This window comes from Hippocampus guttulatus, chromosome 2 (assembly GCF_054856545.1).
Source record: "Hippocampus guttulatus isolate MCC_2025c chromosome 2, RoL_Hgut_1.0, whole genome shotgun sequence".
In the NCBI taxonomy this organism is placed as follows: domain Eukaryota; kingdom Metazoa; phylum Chordata; class Actinopteri; order Syngnathiformes; family Syngnathidae; genus Hippocampus; species Hippocampus guttulatus.
The window spans coordinates 17000181-17022799 of record NC_141262.1 but is presented as its reverse complement, the minus strand read 5'-3'; the positions used below and the strand labels follow the sequence as shown (position 1 = coordinate 17022799).

Here is a 22619-nt window from a genome sequence, read left to right as displayed (position 1 = left end):
TTGGTCTGTTGGTCGGATGGTGTCTCAGGGTGCCATCTGCCATCTTCCCACTGAGGTTCTAAGGTTGGGCAGATTTTTGCCAGAAATATTCCGTGCTAACCTAGATAACATTTTCGGTCCTCTCAGGAGTTACAATGTCGTACATCCACAGTTGCAGATTGTTATTGCCTTCATGTGACCCAGGTGGGCAAAAGTGATCCAGAATATCGATTCCTATCCAAGCAAGACAATACATTTTTATTTATATCGAGTTTTTACAACAGCTGCAACTTTAACCAAGAGCTTTACAGAAACACATAACATAAAACATCGACAATAATACAATCGTTACAGCTCATCCTATGGGTCCGGTACCTCATCGAACATTGAACAATACCCACGATCCACGAGCAGGGTAACCCACCCCACTTTTGCTGTTGTTCATCCATCCTTCAGTGACCAATTAGCAGTTATGCTTTTAGTAGCACTCCTCTTGCCTGCACTGGGTAAACACAAGTGTGTGACACATTGTTTGTCAATGCCAGTTGCTTAACTACTTATCAGTCCTTGCTAAGCATCTGCTGTAGACCTGCTTTGGCCTCAAGTGGCTTGAACAACCATTATTTCCATTATAACAGTGTTGACACCATCTTTTTTCTTTTTTTTTTTTCTGCTCTATAATGGTAATTTTGGCAATTTTTGTTGCATTATGGTAATATTCCAAATGACATGCATGTAAATGGAAATGGAGACGCCTCTCCCCACAGCCAAAGCCAGGCAGATCCTACAAAGCAATACTGAGCACAGAGGGGAGGAGTAAAAATCCTGCTCAGCAGTTTGCACAGTCAGGGAGGTGAATTCATGTGGAACCCAGTGTTCAGTCAGAACTGAAGGCTGCAGCTCAAGGGATCGCCAGCCTGACGTTTAAAGACCCGCAAATGTTCCGTGCAGAAACATCCTGATACTTGTTGCTTTTTCCTCACACTTTTGGACTATCCTTGTTGAATCATATCACAGGTAGGAGCATATTTCTGATGATATATGATGATAAATGCTCATTTTAGAAAGATAATCTCAGATCATTTTAGAAAGATAATTTTAAAAACTGCAAAATATTGTAAAACCAATGATTTAAAAAAAAGTTGAGTCTTTACGGTCTACATTTTTCATGAACTAGATTGCATTCAAACATCATGTCTCCAGTATAATGGAAATGAGCTGTCACATACAAAATCCAGTTCTGGTTCTTCTCTCAAGGGGATAAATGCCCATTTAAATAGATATCGGGGTGAATTTATGAGTGTTCCAAATTTTGGTTCAAAGAACTTCAAATGAGCTAAAATAAAAGGATACTTTTAATTGGAAAGGAGAGGTATTTACTGGTTTTATATTGTATTCACAAATGTATTTATTTGAACCCTTTCAGGGACGGGCGGTTACTAGAGTGGACAGCTATTCAAATTTTTAATTAATTTTAATGTCACAGTTGTGCATCAACCACTACAATGGATCCTCACAGGTGTTGCCATCCACTTGCGTTATTTTTTTTCATGCCTAAAGACTAATAAAAACACGAGAAAAAAAATCCTTATGTGGGTTATCATTATTTGTGCACTTTCTCTACGGTTTGCGAATTAAGGAAGAAGAGTCTGTAGCTTCTTTGTTTCTAAGGTAGTGTAACTTATATTGAGCGATATTGGAATGTGGTTGCTGGGTCACTGTGACGCATCCACGCTCAGTTTGTGAATTCCGTCCTTTGAAAAATCCAATCTGCACCGTAACACCAAACAATTGATTGAATGGTGCTCCACTACACGCCTTGGCAGCATTCCTCAACTGCTTGCCATTTTTCCTGAAGCGCTTTTCAAATCCCTCAATAGCTTGCTCCTCGCTGTGTTTCATCTTGATATGGTTTGGGATGAGCCTTTCAGCATCAGAGGTGTGCGAATTTTATAACGTGCTGAAATTCCAAGTGAAAAAATTCATGCTTACAGAGTTTCCGATTTTTTTTTTCTCTGTGTTAACAGGAGACAACATGTTAGAGCAGGTTCTGTCATTCGGCCGTTCCTTGGTGAGGCGAAAGTTGGTTGACATGAGCAGTTTGGAGGAGTCCAAGCTCTGTCGTTGCCTGGGGACTGTGGACCTGATCGCCCTCGGCGTGGGCAGCACTCTGGGTGCAGGTGTCTACGTCCTGGCTGGAGAGGTTGCCAAGGGAGACTCTGGACCCAGCATAGTCATCTCCTTCCTCATTGCTGCCCTGGCCTCTGTCATGGCCGGCCTTTGTTATGCCGAGTTTGGAGCTCGCGTCCCAAAGACGGGTTCTGCTTACCTTTACAGTTATGTAACCGTAGGGGAGATATGGGCCTTTATCACCGGCTGGAACCTGATTCTCTCCTATGTGATTGGTGAGTTACAAACGCCTAACTAACAGATCCGTGCTGGTATGTTGACCCTAATTCATGTTTACGTTCTGTCACAGGTACCTCCTCAGTAGCTCGGGCTTGGAGCGGAACATTTGATGAAATGACTGGAGGACATATTGAAATATTCTGCCAAACTTACTTCAGCATGAACTCTCCCGGTCTGGCTCAGTACCCTGACTTCTTTGCAGTCTGTCTGATTCTACTGCTGTCTGGTAAGAAAAAAAACAAAAAACAACCACTCTTGTGAATATTTGCCAATAGCTTATATGTTGGATGTACCTTAATAGCTGTTCAACTTAAAATACAGTTCCACCAGTGAGTCCTTTCACCGTATTTGTATGAGCAGTGACGAAAGAGCCATTCTTGGTTCACGCATATTTCTGATACCCAGTGCAAGTTGTGGGATTCCACTGTGAACTACACCATGCTCTGTTCTCAGCGATCAGATGATGTATACAAGCTGCCTTTCATTTCCAAAATTCTGGAAAAAGTCGTGCACATGCAGTTGAAAATTTTCTTGGATGAACATAACATCTTGGAGGTCTTCCAGTCAGGTTTCAAGACGATGCATAGCACGGAGTCAGCCCTGTTACGCGTTTCTAATGACATCCTCCTGGCAAATGACTCTGGAGACCACGTGTGTCTAGTTTTATTGGACTTAACTGCAGCATTTGATACAGTGGATCACAGTATTCTGCTGTCTCGTTTGCAGCACTTGGTGGGCATTGGCGGCAGTGCTCTTGAGTGGTTTAGGTCCTATTTAGCTGACAGAACCTTCTGTGTCAGCCTTGGCTGCTCTGAGTCACGCACTGCTCCCCTGTCATGTGGTGTTCCACAGGGCTCAATTCTGGGGCCTCTGCTGTTCTCGCTGTATCTGCTCCCATTGGGTTCCATCTTAAGGAAACATGGTATTCCCTTCCACTGCTATGCAGATGACTGCCAGATCTATGTCCCACTGAGCAAGAAAGACGCCTTCTCATTAAGGCCACTCCTATCCTGTCTGGAAGAAATCAAAACCTGGATGGCACAAAATTTCTTGAGATTCAATGAAAAGAAGACAGAGGTGATATTGTTTGGTCCCAGTGGCCCTTGTACATTCCATCCTGTAGACTTGGGCCCCCTGTCTCCTTATCTTAAGTCAACAGTCTCAAACTTGGGCCTTAAACTGGACAGTGATTTCAAACTCGATCGGCAAATTGGTGCCGTTGTTAAATCCAGCTTCTTTCACCTTAGACAGCTGGCCAAAATAAAACCTCTCCTCTCACATGAACACTTTGAGATGGTAATTCATGCCTTTGTCACATCCCGGCTCGATTACTGCAATGCCCTTTACTTTGGAGTCAGCCAGTCCTCCATTAAGCGCCTTCAGCTGGTCCAGAATGCCGCCGCTCGCCTCTTGACTGGTACTCGTAAGAGGGAGCACATAACTCCTACTCTGGCATCCCTTCACTGGCTCCCCATTCATTTTAGAGTTATTTTCAAGATCCTCTTATTTGTTTTCAAATCTCTGAATAATCTCGCGCCACCTTACCTCTCTGAGCTCATCCGCCCCTACACACCTGCCCGGCGCCTCAGGTCTGTGGACCAGACTTTATTAGAAGTACCAAGAACTAAACTGAGGCTCAGAGGGGATCGAGCCTTTTCTGTTGCTGGTCCCTCTCTCTGGAATGACCTCCCACTAAACATTCGGCAAGCCTCCTCGCTGCCCATCTTCAAAACCCTCCTCAAAACTCACTTGTATTCTTTGGCATTCGACTCAGCATGACTTAGATTTGTTCTTGGTTTTACTGTTTGGTGCTTTCTACCGCCTTTATTACCGATTTGTCTTACTGTTTATTGTGCATGTTAAATTGCTCCATGTACAGCACTTTGTATGCAGCGATGGCTGTTTGAAAGTGCTCTATAAATACTGTTGACTTGACTTGACTTGACTTGACATATACAGAGTCACCGATAGTTTTGCGGCATGTGAAAATTTACTGAAATCAATTATTGTACAGCAGCCTGTTTCCTCAAAGTAAGATTGACACACAAAGCTGTTAAGTGAGAAGCCTAATTACAGTTCCTGGGCACCTTCACCAAGACTCTTGTCAACCAGGAAAATTGTCATGATACTCATCTGGAACAATTGAATGAAACCAATGAGTCTTCAAGATTGGAAAATCACATTTTCTTTCATAGTGTAACTGGTCCTGCGACTTGGTTAGAGCTCAAGCTTTGACCCCATTCCTTAATTGTGTTCACGTTAGCAAATAGGTTCGGGTTGGGTTAGAAATTTCAATTTCTGTTTAACCAGCCGGCAACAGAAGTTCGTTGAAGAAATGTAAGAAGAAGGAAAGAAGAAGAAATAGTCATGGCAACTAATGTGTGACGTATGCCCTAATTTGGCGCCGCCTCTCATGGCAACAAAGAAGTTTGCTCGTTTAGCATGCGGCATTCGCCACAATGAGGATTGACTATTTACAGCATCAAAAGGCGCAATAACCGACCTTTGGCCACAATGAGACGCAGGATTCACGTGAATGAAAGCAATTTTGAATTAAAAAGAATAACTTTTCCATATTTGGAAGCGGAAGGTTAAAATCCAACTAGAACTTATCTTGGGTGGTAGTCCGAGCTCAACTGTTCTTGATCTTGATTTTTGAAAAGGAACTTCCCTCCAAACAGTCCTGCACTGCTGAAAATTTAGTAGCCTCTCAGAATATTGTTTTCTCCCCTGTTACATAACATTCAGGCGCTCTTACGACGGCCTTCACTTGTTTCCCCATAACTGCATCCCCTTATTGCAATCAAGCAGAAAATGTCCTGTTTGGGTGAGACTCAAAAATAATGATAATATCAATAACTCTAACCCAGTGGTTCTTAACCTTCTTAGAGGTACCGAACCCAACCAGTTCATTTGCACATTCACCAAATCCTTCATGAGTGAAAAACAAAAATATGACTTTTTCCAAATTCAAGACATAAGAAACACATTTATTAAAAACAGAAAAAAGTAAATAAAATTTCAAACATATGTGTACGTTTAAAAAAGAAATATTAAAAAATATTTTTTTATGACGTATTATGACAACAGTCACACGTTGACGACTGGAGGCAAACGACATTTCCCGCAGCACTGATTGGACAAGCAATGTCATGTGATCATCTGCAGCCACTGATGGCCAAGCGGGTGTGTCATAACTAATTGACATGTTGAGTTGGGTATGTCTTGACCTCCATGGCAGAGGCTCCATCGAATCCCAGAGACCGATTCACCGAATCCCTAGGGTTCGATCGAACCCAGGTTAAGAACCACTGCTCTTACCGAAGCACATTTCCACTTGATGCAAAGCCACATTGCTACATTTTAATGAAGATTTACAGTTTTTGTGTTCATCGTGTTTGTGCTCCTGCAGGGCTCCTGTCATTTGGGGTGAAGGAGTCAGCCTGGGTCAATAAAGTCTTCACCTCTGTCAATGTGCTTGTACTCCTCTTCGTCATCATCTCGGGCTTTGTCAAAGGAGACACAAACAACTGGAAGATAAGTGAGGAATCTCTCGTCAATGTCACCATCGTAGTCAGGTAATTATTTTGAAGCAGTTGTTTGTTTTTTTAAATAATGCACAGTACTCTGTGCATTTTACCATCCGTGATGAGATTCTAGTATCGATGTCTTAGGAACCTTTCAACCGTGGGCAATGTGAGCAGTGATTATGGAGCTGGAGGATTCATGCCATACGGTTTCAGTGGGACATTAGCTGGAGCCGCCACCTGCTTCTATGCTTTTGTAGGCTTTGATTGCATAGCGACGACAGGTATGAGCTCGGCCTCATGGTTGTAAGTTGTTCGTTTGTCAAGTTCAACCCTGTTGAGTTGGTTAAAAGGAGATCCTTATTTTGATATGTTGTCTACATTTGATACTGATATATAATTTGTGAAAGTTATGCACACACATTAATTCGTCACACAATTCTTGATGACTTTGAACCAAAAATAAAGTCATGTTGATTACTACTGCAGGTGAGGAGGTGAGGAACCCACAGAGGGCCATTCCCATTGGCATTGTGGTGTCACTGACTGTGTGTTTCCTGGCGTACTTTGGTGTTTCGGCCGCACTGACACTCATGATGCCTTACTACCTGTTGGATGAGAAAAGCCCTCTTCCAATGGCTTTTCAATATGTGGGATGGAGCCCTGCCAAATATGTGGTCGCTGTCGGTTCACTATGTGCCCTGTCCACCAGGTAACCAACTGACTGTTTTTGTAGCTTACAATGAGATACAGTGTGATTATTTGCAGTGGATACAAATACAGTATTTAGAATTGCGCATGCTGCCTGTCTTGCTATTGGAATAATATGTGCCGCTAAATGCGATATTGTGGGTGAAGGGCTTCTTTTTTTCAAATATCCGCATTGCTTAGAAAGTGGTTCTTAGAAATAGAAATGTCCAATGGTTGGACGGGTTCGGCTCCAGACCGTGTTTTTCATGTGATGTGTATATACCTGGATATATACTGTATATATATAAAATTCAATGCATAAGAGTAAAAGAAAACAAGTGTAACCAAATAAAGCATCGGCACCAAAATGGAAAACACCTCTGAAGCCCACTGTGACTTTCTTTGCTGATGGTTTATTAGTTTTAAGTCGTTCTTTCCTATTTTTCATGTCATATTTCTTCAAGTGAACATAAAGCTGGTCAATGACATTCTACAAAAAAAATGTAAAGTTTAACTAAGATTGATTAATTTATTTTTTTCCATGGTATTAATGATTGTGGCCAAATCTGTCTCTTGCCGATTTTACAGCAAACAGCAAGTTGTTTGTGTATTTTTGCACAATTTTCAGTGTTTTGTTTGACTGTTTTGGGTGATTGATCGTTGCTGTTGCTGAAACATCGAAAAAAAATAAAAGAACATTTGACAACTAGCACCAATGAAGGCTTTCCTAGGAGGATCAAATCATGTTCGCTTAAAAAAAAATCCAATTGGTGTTATTTGTACATCCCATCAGAAAAGAAAGGCACACTCGTCTCACTTGTCGTACTTTTAAGATGTGGTGATTGTGTTTGCTGTGTGTCCTCGTGTGTGCTTTTGGGCATTTTGATTAACGTGTTGGTCTTGCATGTTTCTGCTGTCTCGTGCAGTCTGCTGGGCTCCATTTTCCCTATGCCTCGTGTAATCTATGCTATGGCAGAGGATGGGGTGCTTTTCAAAGCCTTAGCCCGAATCAATCCTAAGACGAAGACCCCCCTTATTGCCACTATGAGCTCCGGTGTAGTAGCAGGTGAGAGCTGGGGACCGTCATGCTTCTCCACCAGGCGACTATGAAAGACACTCCCCAACAACAAAAACTCGCTAGCCATTTGCACCGTATCTGATTCAAATCATCGGCCATCATGTTCATCATCTCTCCTTAAAACGTGTGCTTTCACAGTTGTGCAGGTGAAATGTGTCCTTTCCTCAGTGTTCTCCACTTAACCATGAGCCCTCTTCTCCGTAGCCTGTTGGGCGCCATGTTCCCCCTACCACGCATTCTCTTTGCCATGGCACGAGATGGCATTCTGTTCAAATTTTTGTCCAAAGTGAGTAAGCGGCAGTCGCCTGTGGCTGCCACCATGGCGGCAGGTACCACTGCGGGTAAGCAGCCAAGACAAGGAACGGCCTCTTGTACAGCCTTGTGGTGTGGACTTGGTTTGGCTTTGAATCGTAATGCGGTGTCAGTGGTGATGGCTGCATGTTGAAGTTTGTGATTGTATTCAGAAGAGCATGCGAAAACCTTTTTTTTTTTTTTTCTTTTAAGGTGAGCGTTATTTGTAACATTAACCCTTTTTAAGACAAGTGAGCTGGCCAACAAGAGACCATTCTGATCTTTTACTGTCTAAACACTATCCATATGCTCCAGCTCACCTATAACTTATTCAGTATTAGCAATATTGATGATTCGTGGGTAAATATACTGTATATATTTTCTTCAGAGATAATAGGATTGTCACTCAAATAGCCTCCACATTGAGAGGATTATGCCAATGCAGTCAAATAATATTATTGGTTTCAGCCACAGGCGCTTCTGTTAAAGGAACTTCCTGGGAGTAGAAGCACCTTTGGCTAAAGCCGATGTTTACTTTCTGGACCTGGATTTGACACCCCTCTACAAATGTTATCTTATATTTTCTTTTTTCTGTCAATGCTCTATATTCCTGTACGCCACATTGCATAGCATAAATCTGCAAATGGGCGGGTTGGACTCATTTTAATGATTTCACAGAGGCACGCAGCTTGGCGCAGTTACAAATGGTTATCCTGCGCCGTGATGGGTGTGAACACAACTGACTTGATTTACAGTCAAGACTGATTTGTTGGAGTCCATGCAGGAGACTGACATATGTACACAAAGTATGTTTATGAGTGCAAGCAGAATTTCGCAGGCAGATGATGGAATGTTGGCCAGGGCGATTACAGAACACTGCTGTCAAGTGGGGATTTGGAGACCACCTTGCACCCTGATCCTATGTGTTCGTATGTGACCACCCACCCCTCATAGCTGTGCAGCAGCAATGAGGGGGATTGTAAAAATATAATGAAGATGAGAATAATAATATATGTATTTATTTTTTAATTGCGTCAATTTAGTTCAATCAATACGAACAGAATTACCCATCAACATCTCTCACTGGCCCCCTTTGGTCATTTTATAATGCCCCTCGAAGAAAAAAAATTGTAAAGTTTTTGTGGTAACCTAAACTAGGCGTAGGAGTAAGAACAGTAGCACTGTATATGTGTTATTATTGTTCTATTATATGCTATATTGTATTCTTGTTATTATTTTTGCCTTTATTGCTGGGACACTCACTAACTTTGCCGTAAAACCGCTACCATCCATCCATCCATCCATTTTCCGAACCGCTTGATCCTCACTAGGGTCGCGGGGGGTGCTGGAGCCTATCCCAGCCATCTCCGGGCAGTAGGCGGGGGACACCCTGAATCAGTTGCCAGCCAATCGCAGGGCTAAAACCGCTACCTTGTATCCTAATTATATTTTCCCTTTTTTTATCATGGTACTGTTAGCATTTATTTAAGCTGCTGCTCTTGCAACTTGTCATGACAAAAATGCTAAAACAAATGTGCAACTTTTTGCTCAAGTGCGGCACATGCATCATATATAACTGTGACACATTGGCATCCAAAACACATTTTTTAATTGCGGTTTCATGGAATGACACGATGTTGCAAAAGCAGCATAATCGCATGGACCAGTTGAGATCAACTCACTACTGGCTTCAGCTCCTGGGACACAAGAGAGGTGCTGTGAGCAGCACCGCAGTGTCACATCATACAAAAACTCAGTATGGAGATGATGCCTGCTGGTTCATTAGCTGAAAGAAATGGATGGCCATATGGCTTGTTTTTGTGTGCAAATGACTGCATGAACTATGCCTGCAAAGGAATATGGTTTTGTTGGATTTAAGTGTTTGGTATAATCTGGTGCCATATGTTTGTGGGAAAAGATTCAACTTGCAAAAGTCCAAGTGTTGGTGTGTGTTTGTGTATGTATTTCGGTATGTGTTGGTATGGATGCCTTTTCCGTAACATTCGCTAATTGTGTTGTCTTTGCTTGCTCTATAGCCATCATGGCTTTCCTGTTTGACCTCAAAGCTTTGGTTGACATGATGTCTATTGGGACTCTGCTGGCCTACTCACTGGTTGCTGTGTGTGTACTGATTCTCAGGTGGGTACGTTTGCAGTGGAAACAACAACAAACTTGTTGTTTTTGGAACATGTTTTTTTTCTACTTGGCAAGCCACAGGAATGATTACCCATTTCTATGAAGTGCAACTTATGATTTAAGATCTGTAAATCTGACTTGCATAAGAATGTGAAGGGGCTCCCTGAGTAACAGTGTTGACTTTTACTCTTTTCCTCCATGTACTAGTACCGAGAGTATATTCCTCATTTTCATATCGTTTGATTAAAATTGAGCATTTTCCAGGTTTTTTTTCTGTGTAAATGTCTCTCACGGTAAAACAACTATGCTTGAAGTCCCATTTTCCAATAATAATAATAATAATAATAACAATAATAATCATAAACTTTCGATGATTTCAAATTTCACAAAAGTAAAGACACTCAAGAGAGAAACATGCTAACTTCATTGCAGTCGAATACACATGTAATCCGAACGACAAGATATCGAAAACATGTTTGGTAATAAATCTTAAACAATGATAATAACATACATTTTGGCACAGCTTTGGTAATAGAACCCAGTGGCAGAGCAAATAGTGATGAAATAAAGACGAAAGTTCATAACGGTAAACACAGCAACTGTGTGAGTCGCACAAGTTCAATGTCACCCTTCACACACTGTAAATATGGGAGCATTTATGATTTCATTACTTATTAAACCCTTTACACTTCTATCTGGTAAAAAAAAAAAACTTTTTAAAATTAGGACAAAATATGTCTTTTTTTTGTTGAACCAATTTACGGGACAATATCTTTATATAGCTTATACTCAAAGACATAGATAAAAGACACATTCTTCAACAAAAGTGTTTGAAGGAAACAAAAATAACGCCATCATTGTGTTCACCCAACTGCAAAGGACTCTCCTGCATGTTAAAAAAAATGTAATCCCATTCAAAGAGGACACAAATCTGTTGAACAGCAAACTGTCATTAAGTGCAAGAAGACATTTTGTGCATGGCTTCACAAAAATCAGTTTCAATAAAATATTTGAATATGACGCAAAGAGGGCATTAACTTTGTCCCTGGTGCACTGCATTGTGGCTGCACCATTTATCCCGCCACCTGTCCGGGTCACCATTCTCGTTTGTAACACTAATACTTTGTATATGTTGAATATGTCAGTGTTTGGAGGGCAGAAATGTAGTAACTCGTCATGTACAAAAGAAAATCCCGCTGTTCATGCACTTAAACAGGACACGAATTTTACATGTTCTTTTCCTTTTTTAAAATTGTCACCTTCAATGGCATTATGACAGGAATACTTACTGTTTAAATTAAACAGATACTTTCAGGTTTGTGTGGTGATCGGGCCTGCCAATCACATAGTCCTCCCACTTGGCCTCATTAAGTTCGCCGATAAACTGGCAGCTAGCCCGGCGGACTTTAGGCATGGGGCAGGGTACAAACTGAAGTGGTCACCTTGTAGCCAATCCAATGCAAGTCCATAAAATACCAAGTTTGCACCGTGGAATGTTTACTATTCGTTTTTCTCTGAAGGCAATGCTAATGAGTTCCCTGGGTCTACAAAGAGATCAAAAATCTCAACAAAACAATTGAGTACAGTCAAACATAAAATATAATATGTCAAAATTGTAATCGTATTTCCAAACATACCGTATTTTCCGCACTACTAGGCGCTACTTGGAGTAAAAGGCGCACCTTCAATGAATGGCCTATTTTAAAATGGTTTTCATTATAAGGCGCATGGAATAGAAGCTACAATAGTGGCTGTGCTTGCGTTATGCATCCAGTTGATGGAGCTACACTCAAGGGAATACAATACAATACAATACAATACAGTACAGCTTTATTTACATAGAGCTTTCACAACCGCTGTAGCTGTAGCAAAGCACTTTGTGGAACTTTTAAAATACTATGTCCAAAAAAGAATATTGATCCATATACAAGGCACATCAGATTATAAAGCGCACTGTCGGCTTTTGAGAAAATTGAATGCTTTTAGGTGTGGCTTTTAGGTGTGGCTTATAGTACGGAAGATACGGCGAAGTATTTATTTGGGTTTTCTACAGATCTAATCAACTTTCACCTCCAGGTATCAGCCAGATAGCGCTTTGGAGCGGCAACGGAGAGGTGGCTGCAAAAGGGACTATCAGTCCTCTGAGGAGGGCGAGTCCGAAATGACTGAATCCGAGTCCCACCTCAACACGTTAAAAGCAGAAGGCTCACTTCTGCAGGCGTTAGTGCACCCACCCGTGTCCCCCTCTGAGCATTCATCCAGCATGGTCAAAGCTTCCATTTGTGTGCTAGGTGAGGCATGTGTTACCATCAATTTGATATGATCAAACAGGTGATCCATAAGAAAGAATATCATTATTGCAATTGCCGGACTCATTTTTTATAAAATGAAATGATACTGTCATGAGCCAGAATCAAATATTGGCCTGTATGTCTTTTTTCCAAATCCAGTGCTGCTGGTGTGTGTGATCAGCTACCTGTCCACTTACTACATTGACTCCATCACTGGTCTCGAAGTATGGATCCTGGCATCACTGTCTGTGTGCCTTTTCGTCTTTGGCGGTTGCGTGTTTGTGATCTACAGACAACCACAGAGCACTCAGAGGGTTTCCTTCATGGTATTTTCCACACCTCTGGATTTAAAACTTGAGGTTGTTGAACACAAAAGCTCATTGTTATATGTGTTTGTTCCAACAGGTTCCCTTTTTGCCATTTCTGCCAGTTCTGAGCATATTTGTTAATATTTACCTCATGGTTCAATTGAGTGGAGACACCTGGATACGTTTCTCTGTTTGGATGGTGCTAGGTAAGTCTCTTTGACCGAAGCAAGGCTATTGTAGTTAATAAAAACTAACAAAATAACAGAACTTATGATTGGGAAAAAAAATATGGTAACAAATTTAAAAAAATAAATGAAAACGCTTTTTAAAAAAAAGGAAAACTACATTTCATGTGTATCTAACTAAGAATGTACTATATTGCGGCTCAGGAGGTAGAGCGTGTCATCCAAGAACCAAAGGGTTGATGTTCAAATTCTGCTCTGTTGAACTCATGTTTCATCGTGTCCTTGAGACATGCACATTCACGCCGTCACAGCGTGAATGTGCAAGGGCATGTATCCATTTTGAAAATGTCCTGAGTTTTTGTTTTTGTCAATTAATATCATACATGAGGGTTTTGGTATTGAGGTACAGCAGTACAGAAGAAGGAAGTCTAACCCTCCTTTGAAAATTGTAGATTGCTTTATTTTATTACACAAAATTTTGCAGCCACTCGATAAATACTTCATAAAATAAAATACATTAAAACAAAACTAATTCTGGAGCTAATAAAATCAAACAATAATAATAAAAATGCTTTCATTTTTATTTGCTTGACATTTGTTGGCAAAATCTCAAGTATTTTCCGCAGCCAAATTCAAATACTACTACATTAATTGTACATCTGGGGCATATCACCTCGGGGCAAAACTCCCTGCTCAAGTTACTTCCGCAGGGCCTCATAAATCAACACCGCATGAGTAGCGTGCTTGTGAGCAAGAATTAAACTTGTGTGCAAGAAGGAAGAGAGGAAAATGAGAGAGGTGTCTGTAAAGCTCAGCCACTTTTGATTGTTTTGTTCAACAGTTGTATTTTACGGGAGGATTGTATTCAAGGATCAACGGAAGCAAATATAAAAGCCTTTCAATCGAAATCTACTTTCTTTTGTATGATTTGACATGAATTCCAATATTTCCCTCAAGTAAACATACAGTATGTTCCGAGCTTCGTCGATAATAATTGAAGTAACATGTAATTAATCACCATTAATTACGGAAACGTGTGCAGTTGATAAGTTAGAAAATTGTAATCACAGCATATATACCGATATATATATATAGAGAGAGAGAGAGAGACAGAGAGGGGTGTGTGTGTGTGTGTTTAAAACACAAAATATACTATATATGTACATGATGTTGTACATTTGGTCCAAAAAAAATACATTACTGGACCTTAAACTAAACATTTAACTTTTAATTTGACTGTGTTCTTCTTCCTCAATGCTGTTTCAAAACAAAAAAATAAAAATAAATAAAGGGAGGATCAAGCTCTGACTCCTCCCGGTTCTTTGACTTGTCGATTGTCTTTGGGGGTGGGGGTGGGGGTCACGGGGAGCTAAGCAGTTGCTGAGCTCACTTTTGCCTCTGCCAACCAAGTCATTTGAATTGTCTCCATCCATCAACTTTCTCTCAGGCTTCTTGATCTACTTCGGTTACGGAATGTGGCACAGTGTGGAGCGCCAGCGCTTTCTTCAGGGCAAGAGCAGCAGTGCCAAGCAGACTGGCTCACCTGCAATAGAAAAGCAACTGGAGCAATTTATCTCCCCGGAGAAGACAAGTCAGTTTTAGAGTTACTTCATTTTAGTGTTAAAACACTGTGCGGTGAAACGCTTGCCCGACACACACGCAGCTTTGCCTTCAGGAACTTGTATCACCAGCTTGACCAACTTGGGCCTCTGTGAAAGCCATGTCAGTATTTTGGGTCAGGGGTCACATCATGAGGGGCTGCTCTGACGGACCACACAAACTGCATGACACTTTGTGGTTTGGGCACAATGGAAAGGACAGGTAACACACTGGAGAGTGACTTCCCTCGGATAGACGCAGTCAGGGCAAGACTGCAATGATTTTAGTATGAACGTTAGAGGTTTTCTTGATAAGCAGGTTGCCTTTGTAAAATCCTTTTTTTTTTTTTTGTCGTCTCTTCCTTGAATGGGCAAGTATGTTTTTAGGCTTTTGATACACCAATTTTGTGCTATATAGCACAACTTTAGGTACACTGCACAATGTAAAGCGACACTGCTGCAAAGTACAAGCACAAAAAAAAACCACATTAAAGGGACACTTGTATATCTTTCAGATTATTTTATACATTTCTTGCATGACATATTGTTCATTTGTCCAGGTGTACCTAAGGTTGTAATCATTGAGTGTAAAGTGTTGTTGAAAGCACTTGTTTTTCTTTCATCTTGCACAATGCTTAAGATGTCAATCAATATATTTTTTTTCACGATTGTTTCATGTGACTATAATGCTTTGGCAAAAACAAATATGTTTAGTTTGATTAGCGGTCCTTGATTAGAAGGTGTGTATTTGTTGCTTTAGTCATTCTTGATCTACCAGAGAAGAGAGACAAGTTTTATTTTAGTGTTATGACAATAGTCCTTATATTCTCAGCTGCTGTCAGCGAGGGTCTAATTAAGCAGCCTTTCTGTATGTTTCAACTGTTACAGTCTGAATGAATGATGTGATTTGATTCTCATTACTTACAGTAATTGTGTATGTTGAATGTCTATTATTACACTATTGCAAACTGGGTTTTAATACTAATGTGGCCTTTATGGTGTAGTGTGTTTCCCAAAAATCTGAAATGTGTTGCCTTTATGCCACCTGTGTCGCTTTAAGATGTGAAGACGGATGCAGAGTTAATACATGCTTTGCGCTTGGCTTTTAGAGTTCTGTATTGTTTTATTAAAAGCCGCTTGCACAACATTGTGAGTTATACTACTCTCAGCAAGATCGGAAACAATCCACAGAACCCCGCACCTGTACAATGTCAGTGTGTGTTTAACGCTACAGTATATGTAATGCCTTGGAAACTCTTGGCAGTTTTTTCTCATCGCCTCAAAATGATTTATGGAGCTCCATAAACCTTTAAGAAAAAACATTAAAACTAAAATACGCCACACAAGGATCTACTGTCATGGGATGGAGGCTAGGCCGAGCCTAAAAGGGTAAATACATTTATTTTCAAGCCTCAGGTCAGTCTCACTTCAGTTTGCGCAATCGCTCGCTAAAAGCAGACATGACACGGAGCTACAGCACCATCTATTGGTAAAATTACAACACTACAACCAAAGACACAAAGCGGTTTGCAGAGCTCAGCTGCGCATGCATGGAGGACCAAGTTTTAAAAAAGGCTACCAAACAAATGAGACACTGATATTTTCGATGAAAGTACAAAAGCGTATGCTGAACTGTACACATTAAAGCTTGCAGGTATCGTTTAAAAGGGGTTAAGCCTTAAATGACAGAAGGCCAGTTGCACTTTGTGCCATGATTAAATGCTCTGATGGAATTTACAGGCTTGGAGTAGATGTAAAAAAACAATTAAAAAGCTTCTAATTTAATGGCACATACAGCAGGCTACTGTGTTTTCTCAAAAAGGTGTAAAATAAAAGACTCGCAGTGCCTCACCAGACATAAAGCTCACCGCACGTCAGTACTCTGCCACGTCCAAAATGACCATCATCCAAGGCAATTTAGGCAAGAAGAGGTAAAAACGGGGTGAAAAGCACAGATGGCAGATGTCATGCATGCTATTGGGCAGCAGAGAGCGTTAAAGAACATTTGACTGAGCAAATCCAAGCGAGCAGAGGGAGGAAACCGAAGTTCCCTGAGTTTTTTCCCCCCTTATTTTCCGTTCCCTCTCACTCTTGAGGAGGGATGGAGCTGGAAATCTGAAAAGTGCAGCCGGAGCCTGCCGAGTTCGAGCAAAGCTCAGAATCTGACCTCCATTCACACCCTAAAACCCCCTCTTGAGAGGTCTGTTGCCCTGCACAGCCTTGGGACCCAACATCCAGTTCAGCATGAAGCTCTGTTTTGTGCTTTGCCTGGCACTGTTTTGGGTGGAGCTCCAACATGGTAAGTCTGTTGCAACATTTGTCTCAAGACAATTAACTTACATGTATTTGTGTTATCATGAGGAACAGGCGCGAGCATGATGACATGGCATTTTGCCTCAGATTTCGAAGGTTTGGGTTCTAATGTTTGGTAAAACTCTGCTTTTTGGAGTTGGCATGTTCTCCTCATGCATGTTTTTTTTCCATCCATGGGTACTGCAGCTTCCTCCCACATTCCCAAAGTCAAGTCAAGTCAAGTCAAATCAACTGTATTTATAGAGCATGCAAAGTGCTGTACCTGGAGCAATTTAACATATACAATAAACAGAAAAACAAATCGGTAATAAAGACGGTAGAAAGCACCAAACAGTAAAACCAAGAACAAATCTAAGTCATGCACGATGGGTCAATAAACTCCAAAAAAAAATTGTCCATAAGTGGGAATGATTGTTTTTCGAATATCTCTCGCATCAAGACACCTCTGATGGGCACCCATGACCCCAATGAGGACCACCCCTGAAATCCTGAAAAACAGAAGTAGATTATTGGCTTGGGGGTACCTTTGCACAATCGCGCAAGTGGTTTTAAACCCGCAACCTCTGGGTTGGGAGACGGACCACTCCCCACTGATCCATGTCACCCCCTATGAATCATGAATAATGACATGCCGCAAAGCTTCTGGAAGAATGTTCGATGGACAAATGAGACAAAGCTAGTACTTTTTTTGCAAGGCACATGAGCTCTATGTTCATAGATGAAGCACACAAAGAAAATAACACTGTCCCTACTGAGAAACATGGAGGCTCTGTCATGTTCTGGGGCTGCTTTGCTACACCAGGCACAGAGTGTCTTGAATCTTTACAACATACAATGAGATCTCAAGATGATCAAGGTATTCCAGGGAGAAATGTGGCTGCCAAATGTCAGAAAGCTTGCTCTCAGTCACAAGTCATGTTTTTTGTTGTGTTTTTTTAAACATGGTAATTCTGTTGAACCGCGATTCAAAAGCAATGTCAGATACAAGCTATTTTTGTAACCACAGTGCATCTTTTATTAAACAGAGGAGTACCAAAAATGTTGTGCATGTGTGTATTTAAGTACCGCATTTAGAAAAAAAATCTGTGAAATCACTACGGGGTCATTGAGTCATCTATTTGCTGAAACCCTTTTGAAGGCAACTGCCAGCAAGCCAAGAGAAGAAAGGATTCAGGGGAGAACCGCATCAGACCAGGAGGGAAACGAGGAAAGATACGTCAACCCAAAGTGAAGGAGGGAGGTGGGCGAGGCCACAGTCTGCTGACGCAGGTGTTGGAAAAAGGGCGTTTCCTGCGTCTGGGCCAGAGCACGGTTCTGGCCCCGGGTAATAATATGGAGCTGCGCTGCAAAGGCAGCAACATCGGGTGGGCTTACCCCACCTACCTGGACACCTTCAACGACTCTCGGCTCAGGTGATCAGCAGGCGCGTTCACTGGCAGCTTTGGCTTTAGAATGCATCTATACATAAATCTTCTGTCTTATGAAAAGCCTTTCACTGTAAGTATTTATTCAATATCTAGCTTAGGGTCCATGTGCTAGTGCATGCTTTGTCCATCCTTATTAGCACGCGCGTGTAAACGTGTGATGTCCTACTCGTGTTCAGAAATGTCATACAGAAGGAGTGGAAATCTTTTACTAGTTAGGCAGTCGCTTCATGAGAGAGCAATTGTTTTAGTGTGCTGAATTGAGGACAAAGAGCGTATTCGTACATGCACCTCAAGATGGATATCAAGGATATATATCATAATAATACTCAAATGGCTTCCCATATTCTCTTCTCCTTTCCACCTCCAGCATCGTACAGAGTGACAAGTATAGTCAGCTCACCCTGACGTCGCCCTCAGCTGCCGATACGGGACAGTACAGTTGCTGGGTGGTCGTGTGTGATGGTCGTGACTGTGAAAAGGACCACGAACATGTGTACTCCTCCAACATCTATTTTGCAGGTGAATGAACAAACAGCTTTTGTAAAGCGTGTCAAATCACTTTAGGGCACTTCCTTTTCTCAGCCCATCTGCTTCAAACAATGAAGGCATATTTGGTTCTTTTGAAAACATAAATGAGTCTTAATCGGTGACTTTTTTCTTCTATATGCTCCCTGCAATTGACTGTTTACAAGTTCTTTGCGTACCCCATTTCTTTCCCAAAGACAGATGCAATAGCAGGGGTAGGTTCACCCATGATCCCAATGAGTTGAAAAAAACTTGAAATTGAGGGGGGCCAATATCATGACAATGTAAACACCAAGGCTAAGGTGCAGTGTTTGGAGAAAATTGAAGAACTGATGGACGGATACAACCCGATCAATACATGCCACCACTGGAATCCACCAATGTAGAATTTTCTCAGATTTATGGTTCCTCTTTATAGTATGCAAAAAAAAAAGGCTCCATGACTCACTGGTCAGCACATTTTTACTACATTTTTTTTTTAAATCAGCGGTGCCAGTAACATTTTCTAAATGGATTTTTTTGAGTTGATTCCGAATTTGCCCTCTATTTTCTCAAGCACATTAGGTTTTATTCTTGTTCTTATTAATAATAATAATAATATTGTATATTTTATCATATTTATGAATTATGGGTTAGGTTCAGCAACCGGTGGATTTTCTTTTCTGAATCGACATTGCTATAAATTGCAACGCATGGTAAAATCCGTATTGCACAAGCTTTTGAAGGTCAAACTTATAGGTAAAAAATTTAAATCTAAAAACATCTGAATCGATTGAAAAAAAGTAGACATTGTTTTAAAAAACGTTGAAGGACACGTAGCGCCATCTCTGATTCAAATTTGCTTCTGACCACTGTAATGGTCAACCCCAGAATAGGAAGTTGAGCGAATAACGACTGCCTGACATTATACTTTATTTGTTAAAGTCATTTACTTTCATTCTAAAATTAAAACACTAATCAGTGCTTAAAATATTTTACAGACAAGGACAACCTCTTTGTCCCATCGGATATCCACTTCCAGATTGTATACTTGCGTCCGGACAAGCCAGCTGTGGTGCCATGTCGCGTGACCACTCCACAGGCCAAAGTGTCGTTACACAGAGAAGTACCGCCTGAGGAGATCCAGGCCAATGAGACCTTGGTCAACTATGATCCCGCCAAGGGTTTTGTCCTACAGACACCCGGCCTTGAGTATCAGGGAGTGTTTTACTGCAAGGCCGTGGACAAAGGAACGCCACAGATCTCCACAAAATATCAGCTGCTTTATGTAGAAGGTCAAGCCGGCATTACTTGTGCTTGTTAACGCTTGTTTATTGGTTCAACAAAGGTGAAGCAAACTGTTCCTGACTATTCTTGCACACTTTCTGCTGTCAACAGTCCCCAGTAGTCCACCTTTTGTGAGCCTGCAGGCTTCTTCTGAGCTGGTCAGCGGAGGCGACAACGTCAACGTGACCTGCAGCGTGATAGGGGAGCCGGACATCGACGTAAGCTTCACCTGGTCTTATCCCGGAGAGGTGAGAGGAACACCTTGTTTGAAACAACAAATGTAACAGCCAGTTGATTTTTGAGGACATTTATCCTGGTTCCGAACATCAGTAGGTAGTCTGATCTAAATCCCCCAACCGGGTAAGGAAAAATATATGGGCAAAAATGAAGAAAACTAAAGAAAGCAAACAGATGAGGGAATAGCCCAGGGCGCAGTCGTTGCAGAGTGGGCGACATTTAACAGACAATCTGGTGCTATTCAATGTTAACTAGAACAATATGAGGTTCCATGTCATGAGATGAAGTGTCACAAGTGAACACCATCAGGGAAGTGGTTCTTCTTCAGGATTTGGCCCGGTTGGTCATTGCAGAATTGTCCATAGGAACACCGCTGGAGAAGTGTCCCACCTCAAATCGTGTCCTGGCCGGTCGTGCAGAATCCATACTGCACTCGCATCAGATTCAGTCATCGTCATCTGGCCCCTCTCCAAGCAAGAGAGGAAGGGGCGAGAGAGGGGAAGTGGTAGTAAAACAGGCATATGTGTCAAGATTCAAACTTTTCCACTGAGGAGCAGCTCTAATTTCTGCAGGTTGGGCACAAGAGTACAGTACTGGAGTTCTTTTGGCTCTCGGGATTACTAAAAGACTAGCGACCACCACTAGCTAATAGAACTGGGACGGATCCCAGCAATATCATAGAAGTGGAAAAGAAAAAAAAACACAGTTCTGGTCATCTTCTTTATGTCCATTTGAAAGGGGAGAGTTCAGATAAATATAATGAGATTTTTGCAGTCACTTTGGGTAAGCGAACTTTGATTTTATTTTGATTGCAGTTCACTCATGACAAACACTTGCTTTGTTTTGCTAACTCATGTCATTGTCACCAATGGCAGTCATTTATTTATATTTTAAAGTTGTTCCAAACACAATTACTTTTTTAACCTCCCCAAAATACTAGTTGTAATTGTTTTAATTGTCGGAATGATTCGTTCTTTTGTTTCAGGGCCAGCGTCCAGTTCAGATCCAAACAACATGGAGGCTGGTCAATCGAGGCCGGGGTCAGACGACACGTATCACACAAAGCGTCCTCAGCGTGGAGGACATGGAGACCATCGATTTTGGAAAGTACATCTGCAAAGCCAAGAACCAACGCGGCGAGACACTTGTGATGACCAGCATCATGTCCAAATAGCCCCTGTTTGGTTTAAGTTGGTATATGGATAGCACACCCAATAAAGCTAAACCCTTCAGTGTTTTTAAGAACCACAAAATCACAATAGCTGACTGAGTACATTATGAGTCAAACCAACAAGACAACACAGCCTCCCATCTCCTCCAACATTACTATGCACTTTGCTGCAGCTCTTTTTCATGCTAAAGGCTTGACACTGGAAAAGACGACGGCAGCATTAAGAGCTTTGCTGTGGCTCTGTGGCCTGTCACGAGCAGAAGTTGAAAACTTTGCCAGGCTTATATTTTAATGTGCTCCATATGTGGAATGTGTTCCACATGCCCAGAACGTGTTTTGTTTTAGTGCTGCTTCCTCCCTGCCTTTCTAACCGGTAACTTTCTGTAGAAAGCTCGGAACTCGCGACCAAGTGAAACAGATGAGTGTTTTGCTAAAACAGCGGAAATAGAACTCACAGGTGTAACCTTCTTCATCTACCAATAAACAGCATATTTCTTTGCATTTCTTAACTTTTAGGGCCTAAAAAAAAGGTAATTTTGTTGATAAATACAACGCACAAAAAGTTGGGGCTACTTGGCCTCCGGGTGAAATTTCAGGATGAACTTAAAATGCACAACAGGTGAACGTCTCAAAACTTTTGGATGAACATTGCCCACAAGCTAGCACAACAAGAAACTAAGGAACGCCCCCCCCCCCCCCCCCCCCCAAGGACATCCACCTCAATGGCTATTACTCTTCCACTCTCTCGAAAAGGATCCGTTGCCATCTGTTGATCCTCAGTAGCAGTTTCCATGCCTGCTATATATATATATATATATATACACACACAGTCTATTGATAGATATAGATATAAATCTATCTCAGAACTTCCCGTTTGATGCCTCGCAAAGGCAAGGCACTGTTGATTGTCAGATGTCTTGGTTTCAAGATATTAAACTGCGAACAGCGGTCTGCTTCAACTGCGAAACACCAATTTGAACTGAACCATATAAAGGTCCTGGCAATTGATGGATACAACACCTGTCGTGAATTTTGCCAAAGAGCTCCCCTTGTTAGAGAATAGCAAGTTGTGCACATAGCATTGCTCCATTGAACAGTTCCACATGCATTCTAGAGTGTGTTTAAGTTTCTGCAAAGGCTTATAATATAGCCATCATTTTCTCAGGCGTATATCAAAAAGAAATGGTT

The 22619-nt window shown here is 41.5% G+C and overlaps 2 protein-coding genes across 4 annotated transcripts; both read left to right on the top strand.

The window, feature by feature from the left end:
• Nucleotides 1–617: 617 nt before the first annotated feature.
• slc7a2 (solute carrier family 7 member 2) lies at nt 618–15639 on the top strand. 3 transcript variants are annotated; one of them, XM_086099572.1, is made up of 12 exons: nt 618–996; nt 2007–2384; nt 2459–2614; nt 5801–5966; nt 6063–6199; nt 6405–6627; nt 7888–8024; nt 10011–10113; nt 12187–12401; nt 12561–12727; nt 12807–12915; nt 14342–15639. In XM_086099572.1, the coding sequence occupies exons 2-12, from the start codon at nt 2015–2017 to the stop codon at nt 14494–14496; spliced, it is 1938 nt and encodes a 645-aa protein (XP_085955698.1). In that variant the 5' UTR covers nt 618–996; nt 2007–2014; the 3' UTR covers nt 14497–15639. The 3 variants fall into 3 exon arrangements, with proteins under 3 accessions (XP_085955698.1, XP_085955697.1, XP_085955699.1); XM_086099571.1 differs by lacking the exon at nt 7888–8024 and adding an exon at nt 7532–7671; XM_086099573.1 differs by lacking the exon at nt 7888–8024 and having other exon boundaries at nt 619–996; nt 6541–6627.
• Nucleotides 15640–16584: 945 nt separating this feature from the next.
• Nucleotides 16585–21940, top strand: pdgfrl (platelet-derived growth factor receptor-like). The gene is made up of 6 exons (XM_086105985.1): nt 16585–16791; nt 17944–18217; nt 18600–18751; nt 19738–20031; nt 20135–20271; nt 21246–21940. The coding sequence occupies exons 1-6, from the start codon at nt 16737–16739 to the stop codon at nt 21432–21434; spliced, it is 1101 nt and encodes a 366-aa protein (XP_085962111.1). The 5' UTR covers nt 16585–16736; the 3' UTR covers nt 21435–21940.
• The last annotated feature ends 679 nt before the right edge of the window (nt 21941–22619 follow it).

Coding starts and splice junctions, on each gene's coding strand:
- pdgfrl (XM_086105985.1), top strand. CDS start 16,737: ATGAAGCTCTGTTTTGTGCTTTGCCTGGCACTGTTTTGGGTGGAGCTC. Junction 16,792..17,943: donor TTGGGTGGAGCTCCAACATG/GTAAGTCTGTTG, acceptor ACCCTTTTGAAG/GCAACTGCCAGCAAGCCAAG. Junction 20,032..20,134: donor TCAGCTGCTTTATGTAGAAG/GTCAAGCCGGCA, acceptor TGCTGTCAACAG/TCCCCAGTAGTCCACCTTTT.
- slc7a2 (XM_086099571.1), top strand. CDS start 2,015: ATGTTAGAGCAGGTTCTGTCATTCGGCCGTTCCTTGGTGAGGCGAAAG. Junction 2,615..5,800: donor TCTGATTCTACTGCTGTCTG/GTAAGAAAAAAA, acceptor GTGCTCCTGCAG/GGCTCCTGTCATTTGGGGTG. Junction 5,967..6,062: donor AATGTCACCATCGTAGTCAG/GTAATTATTTTG, acceptor TCGATGTCTTAG/GAACCTTTCAACCGTGGGCA.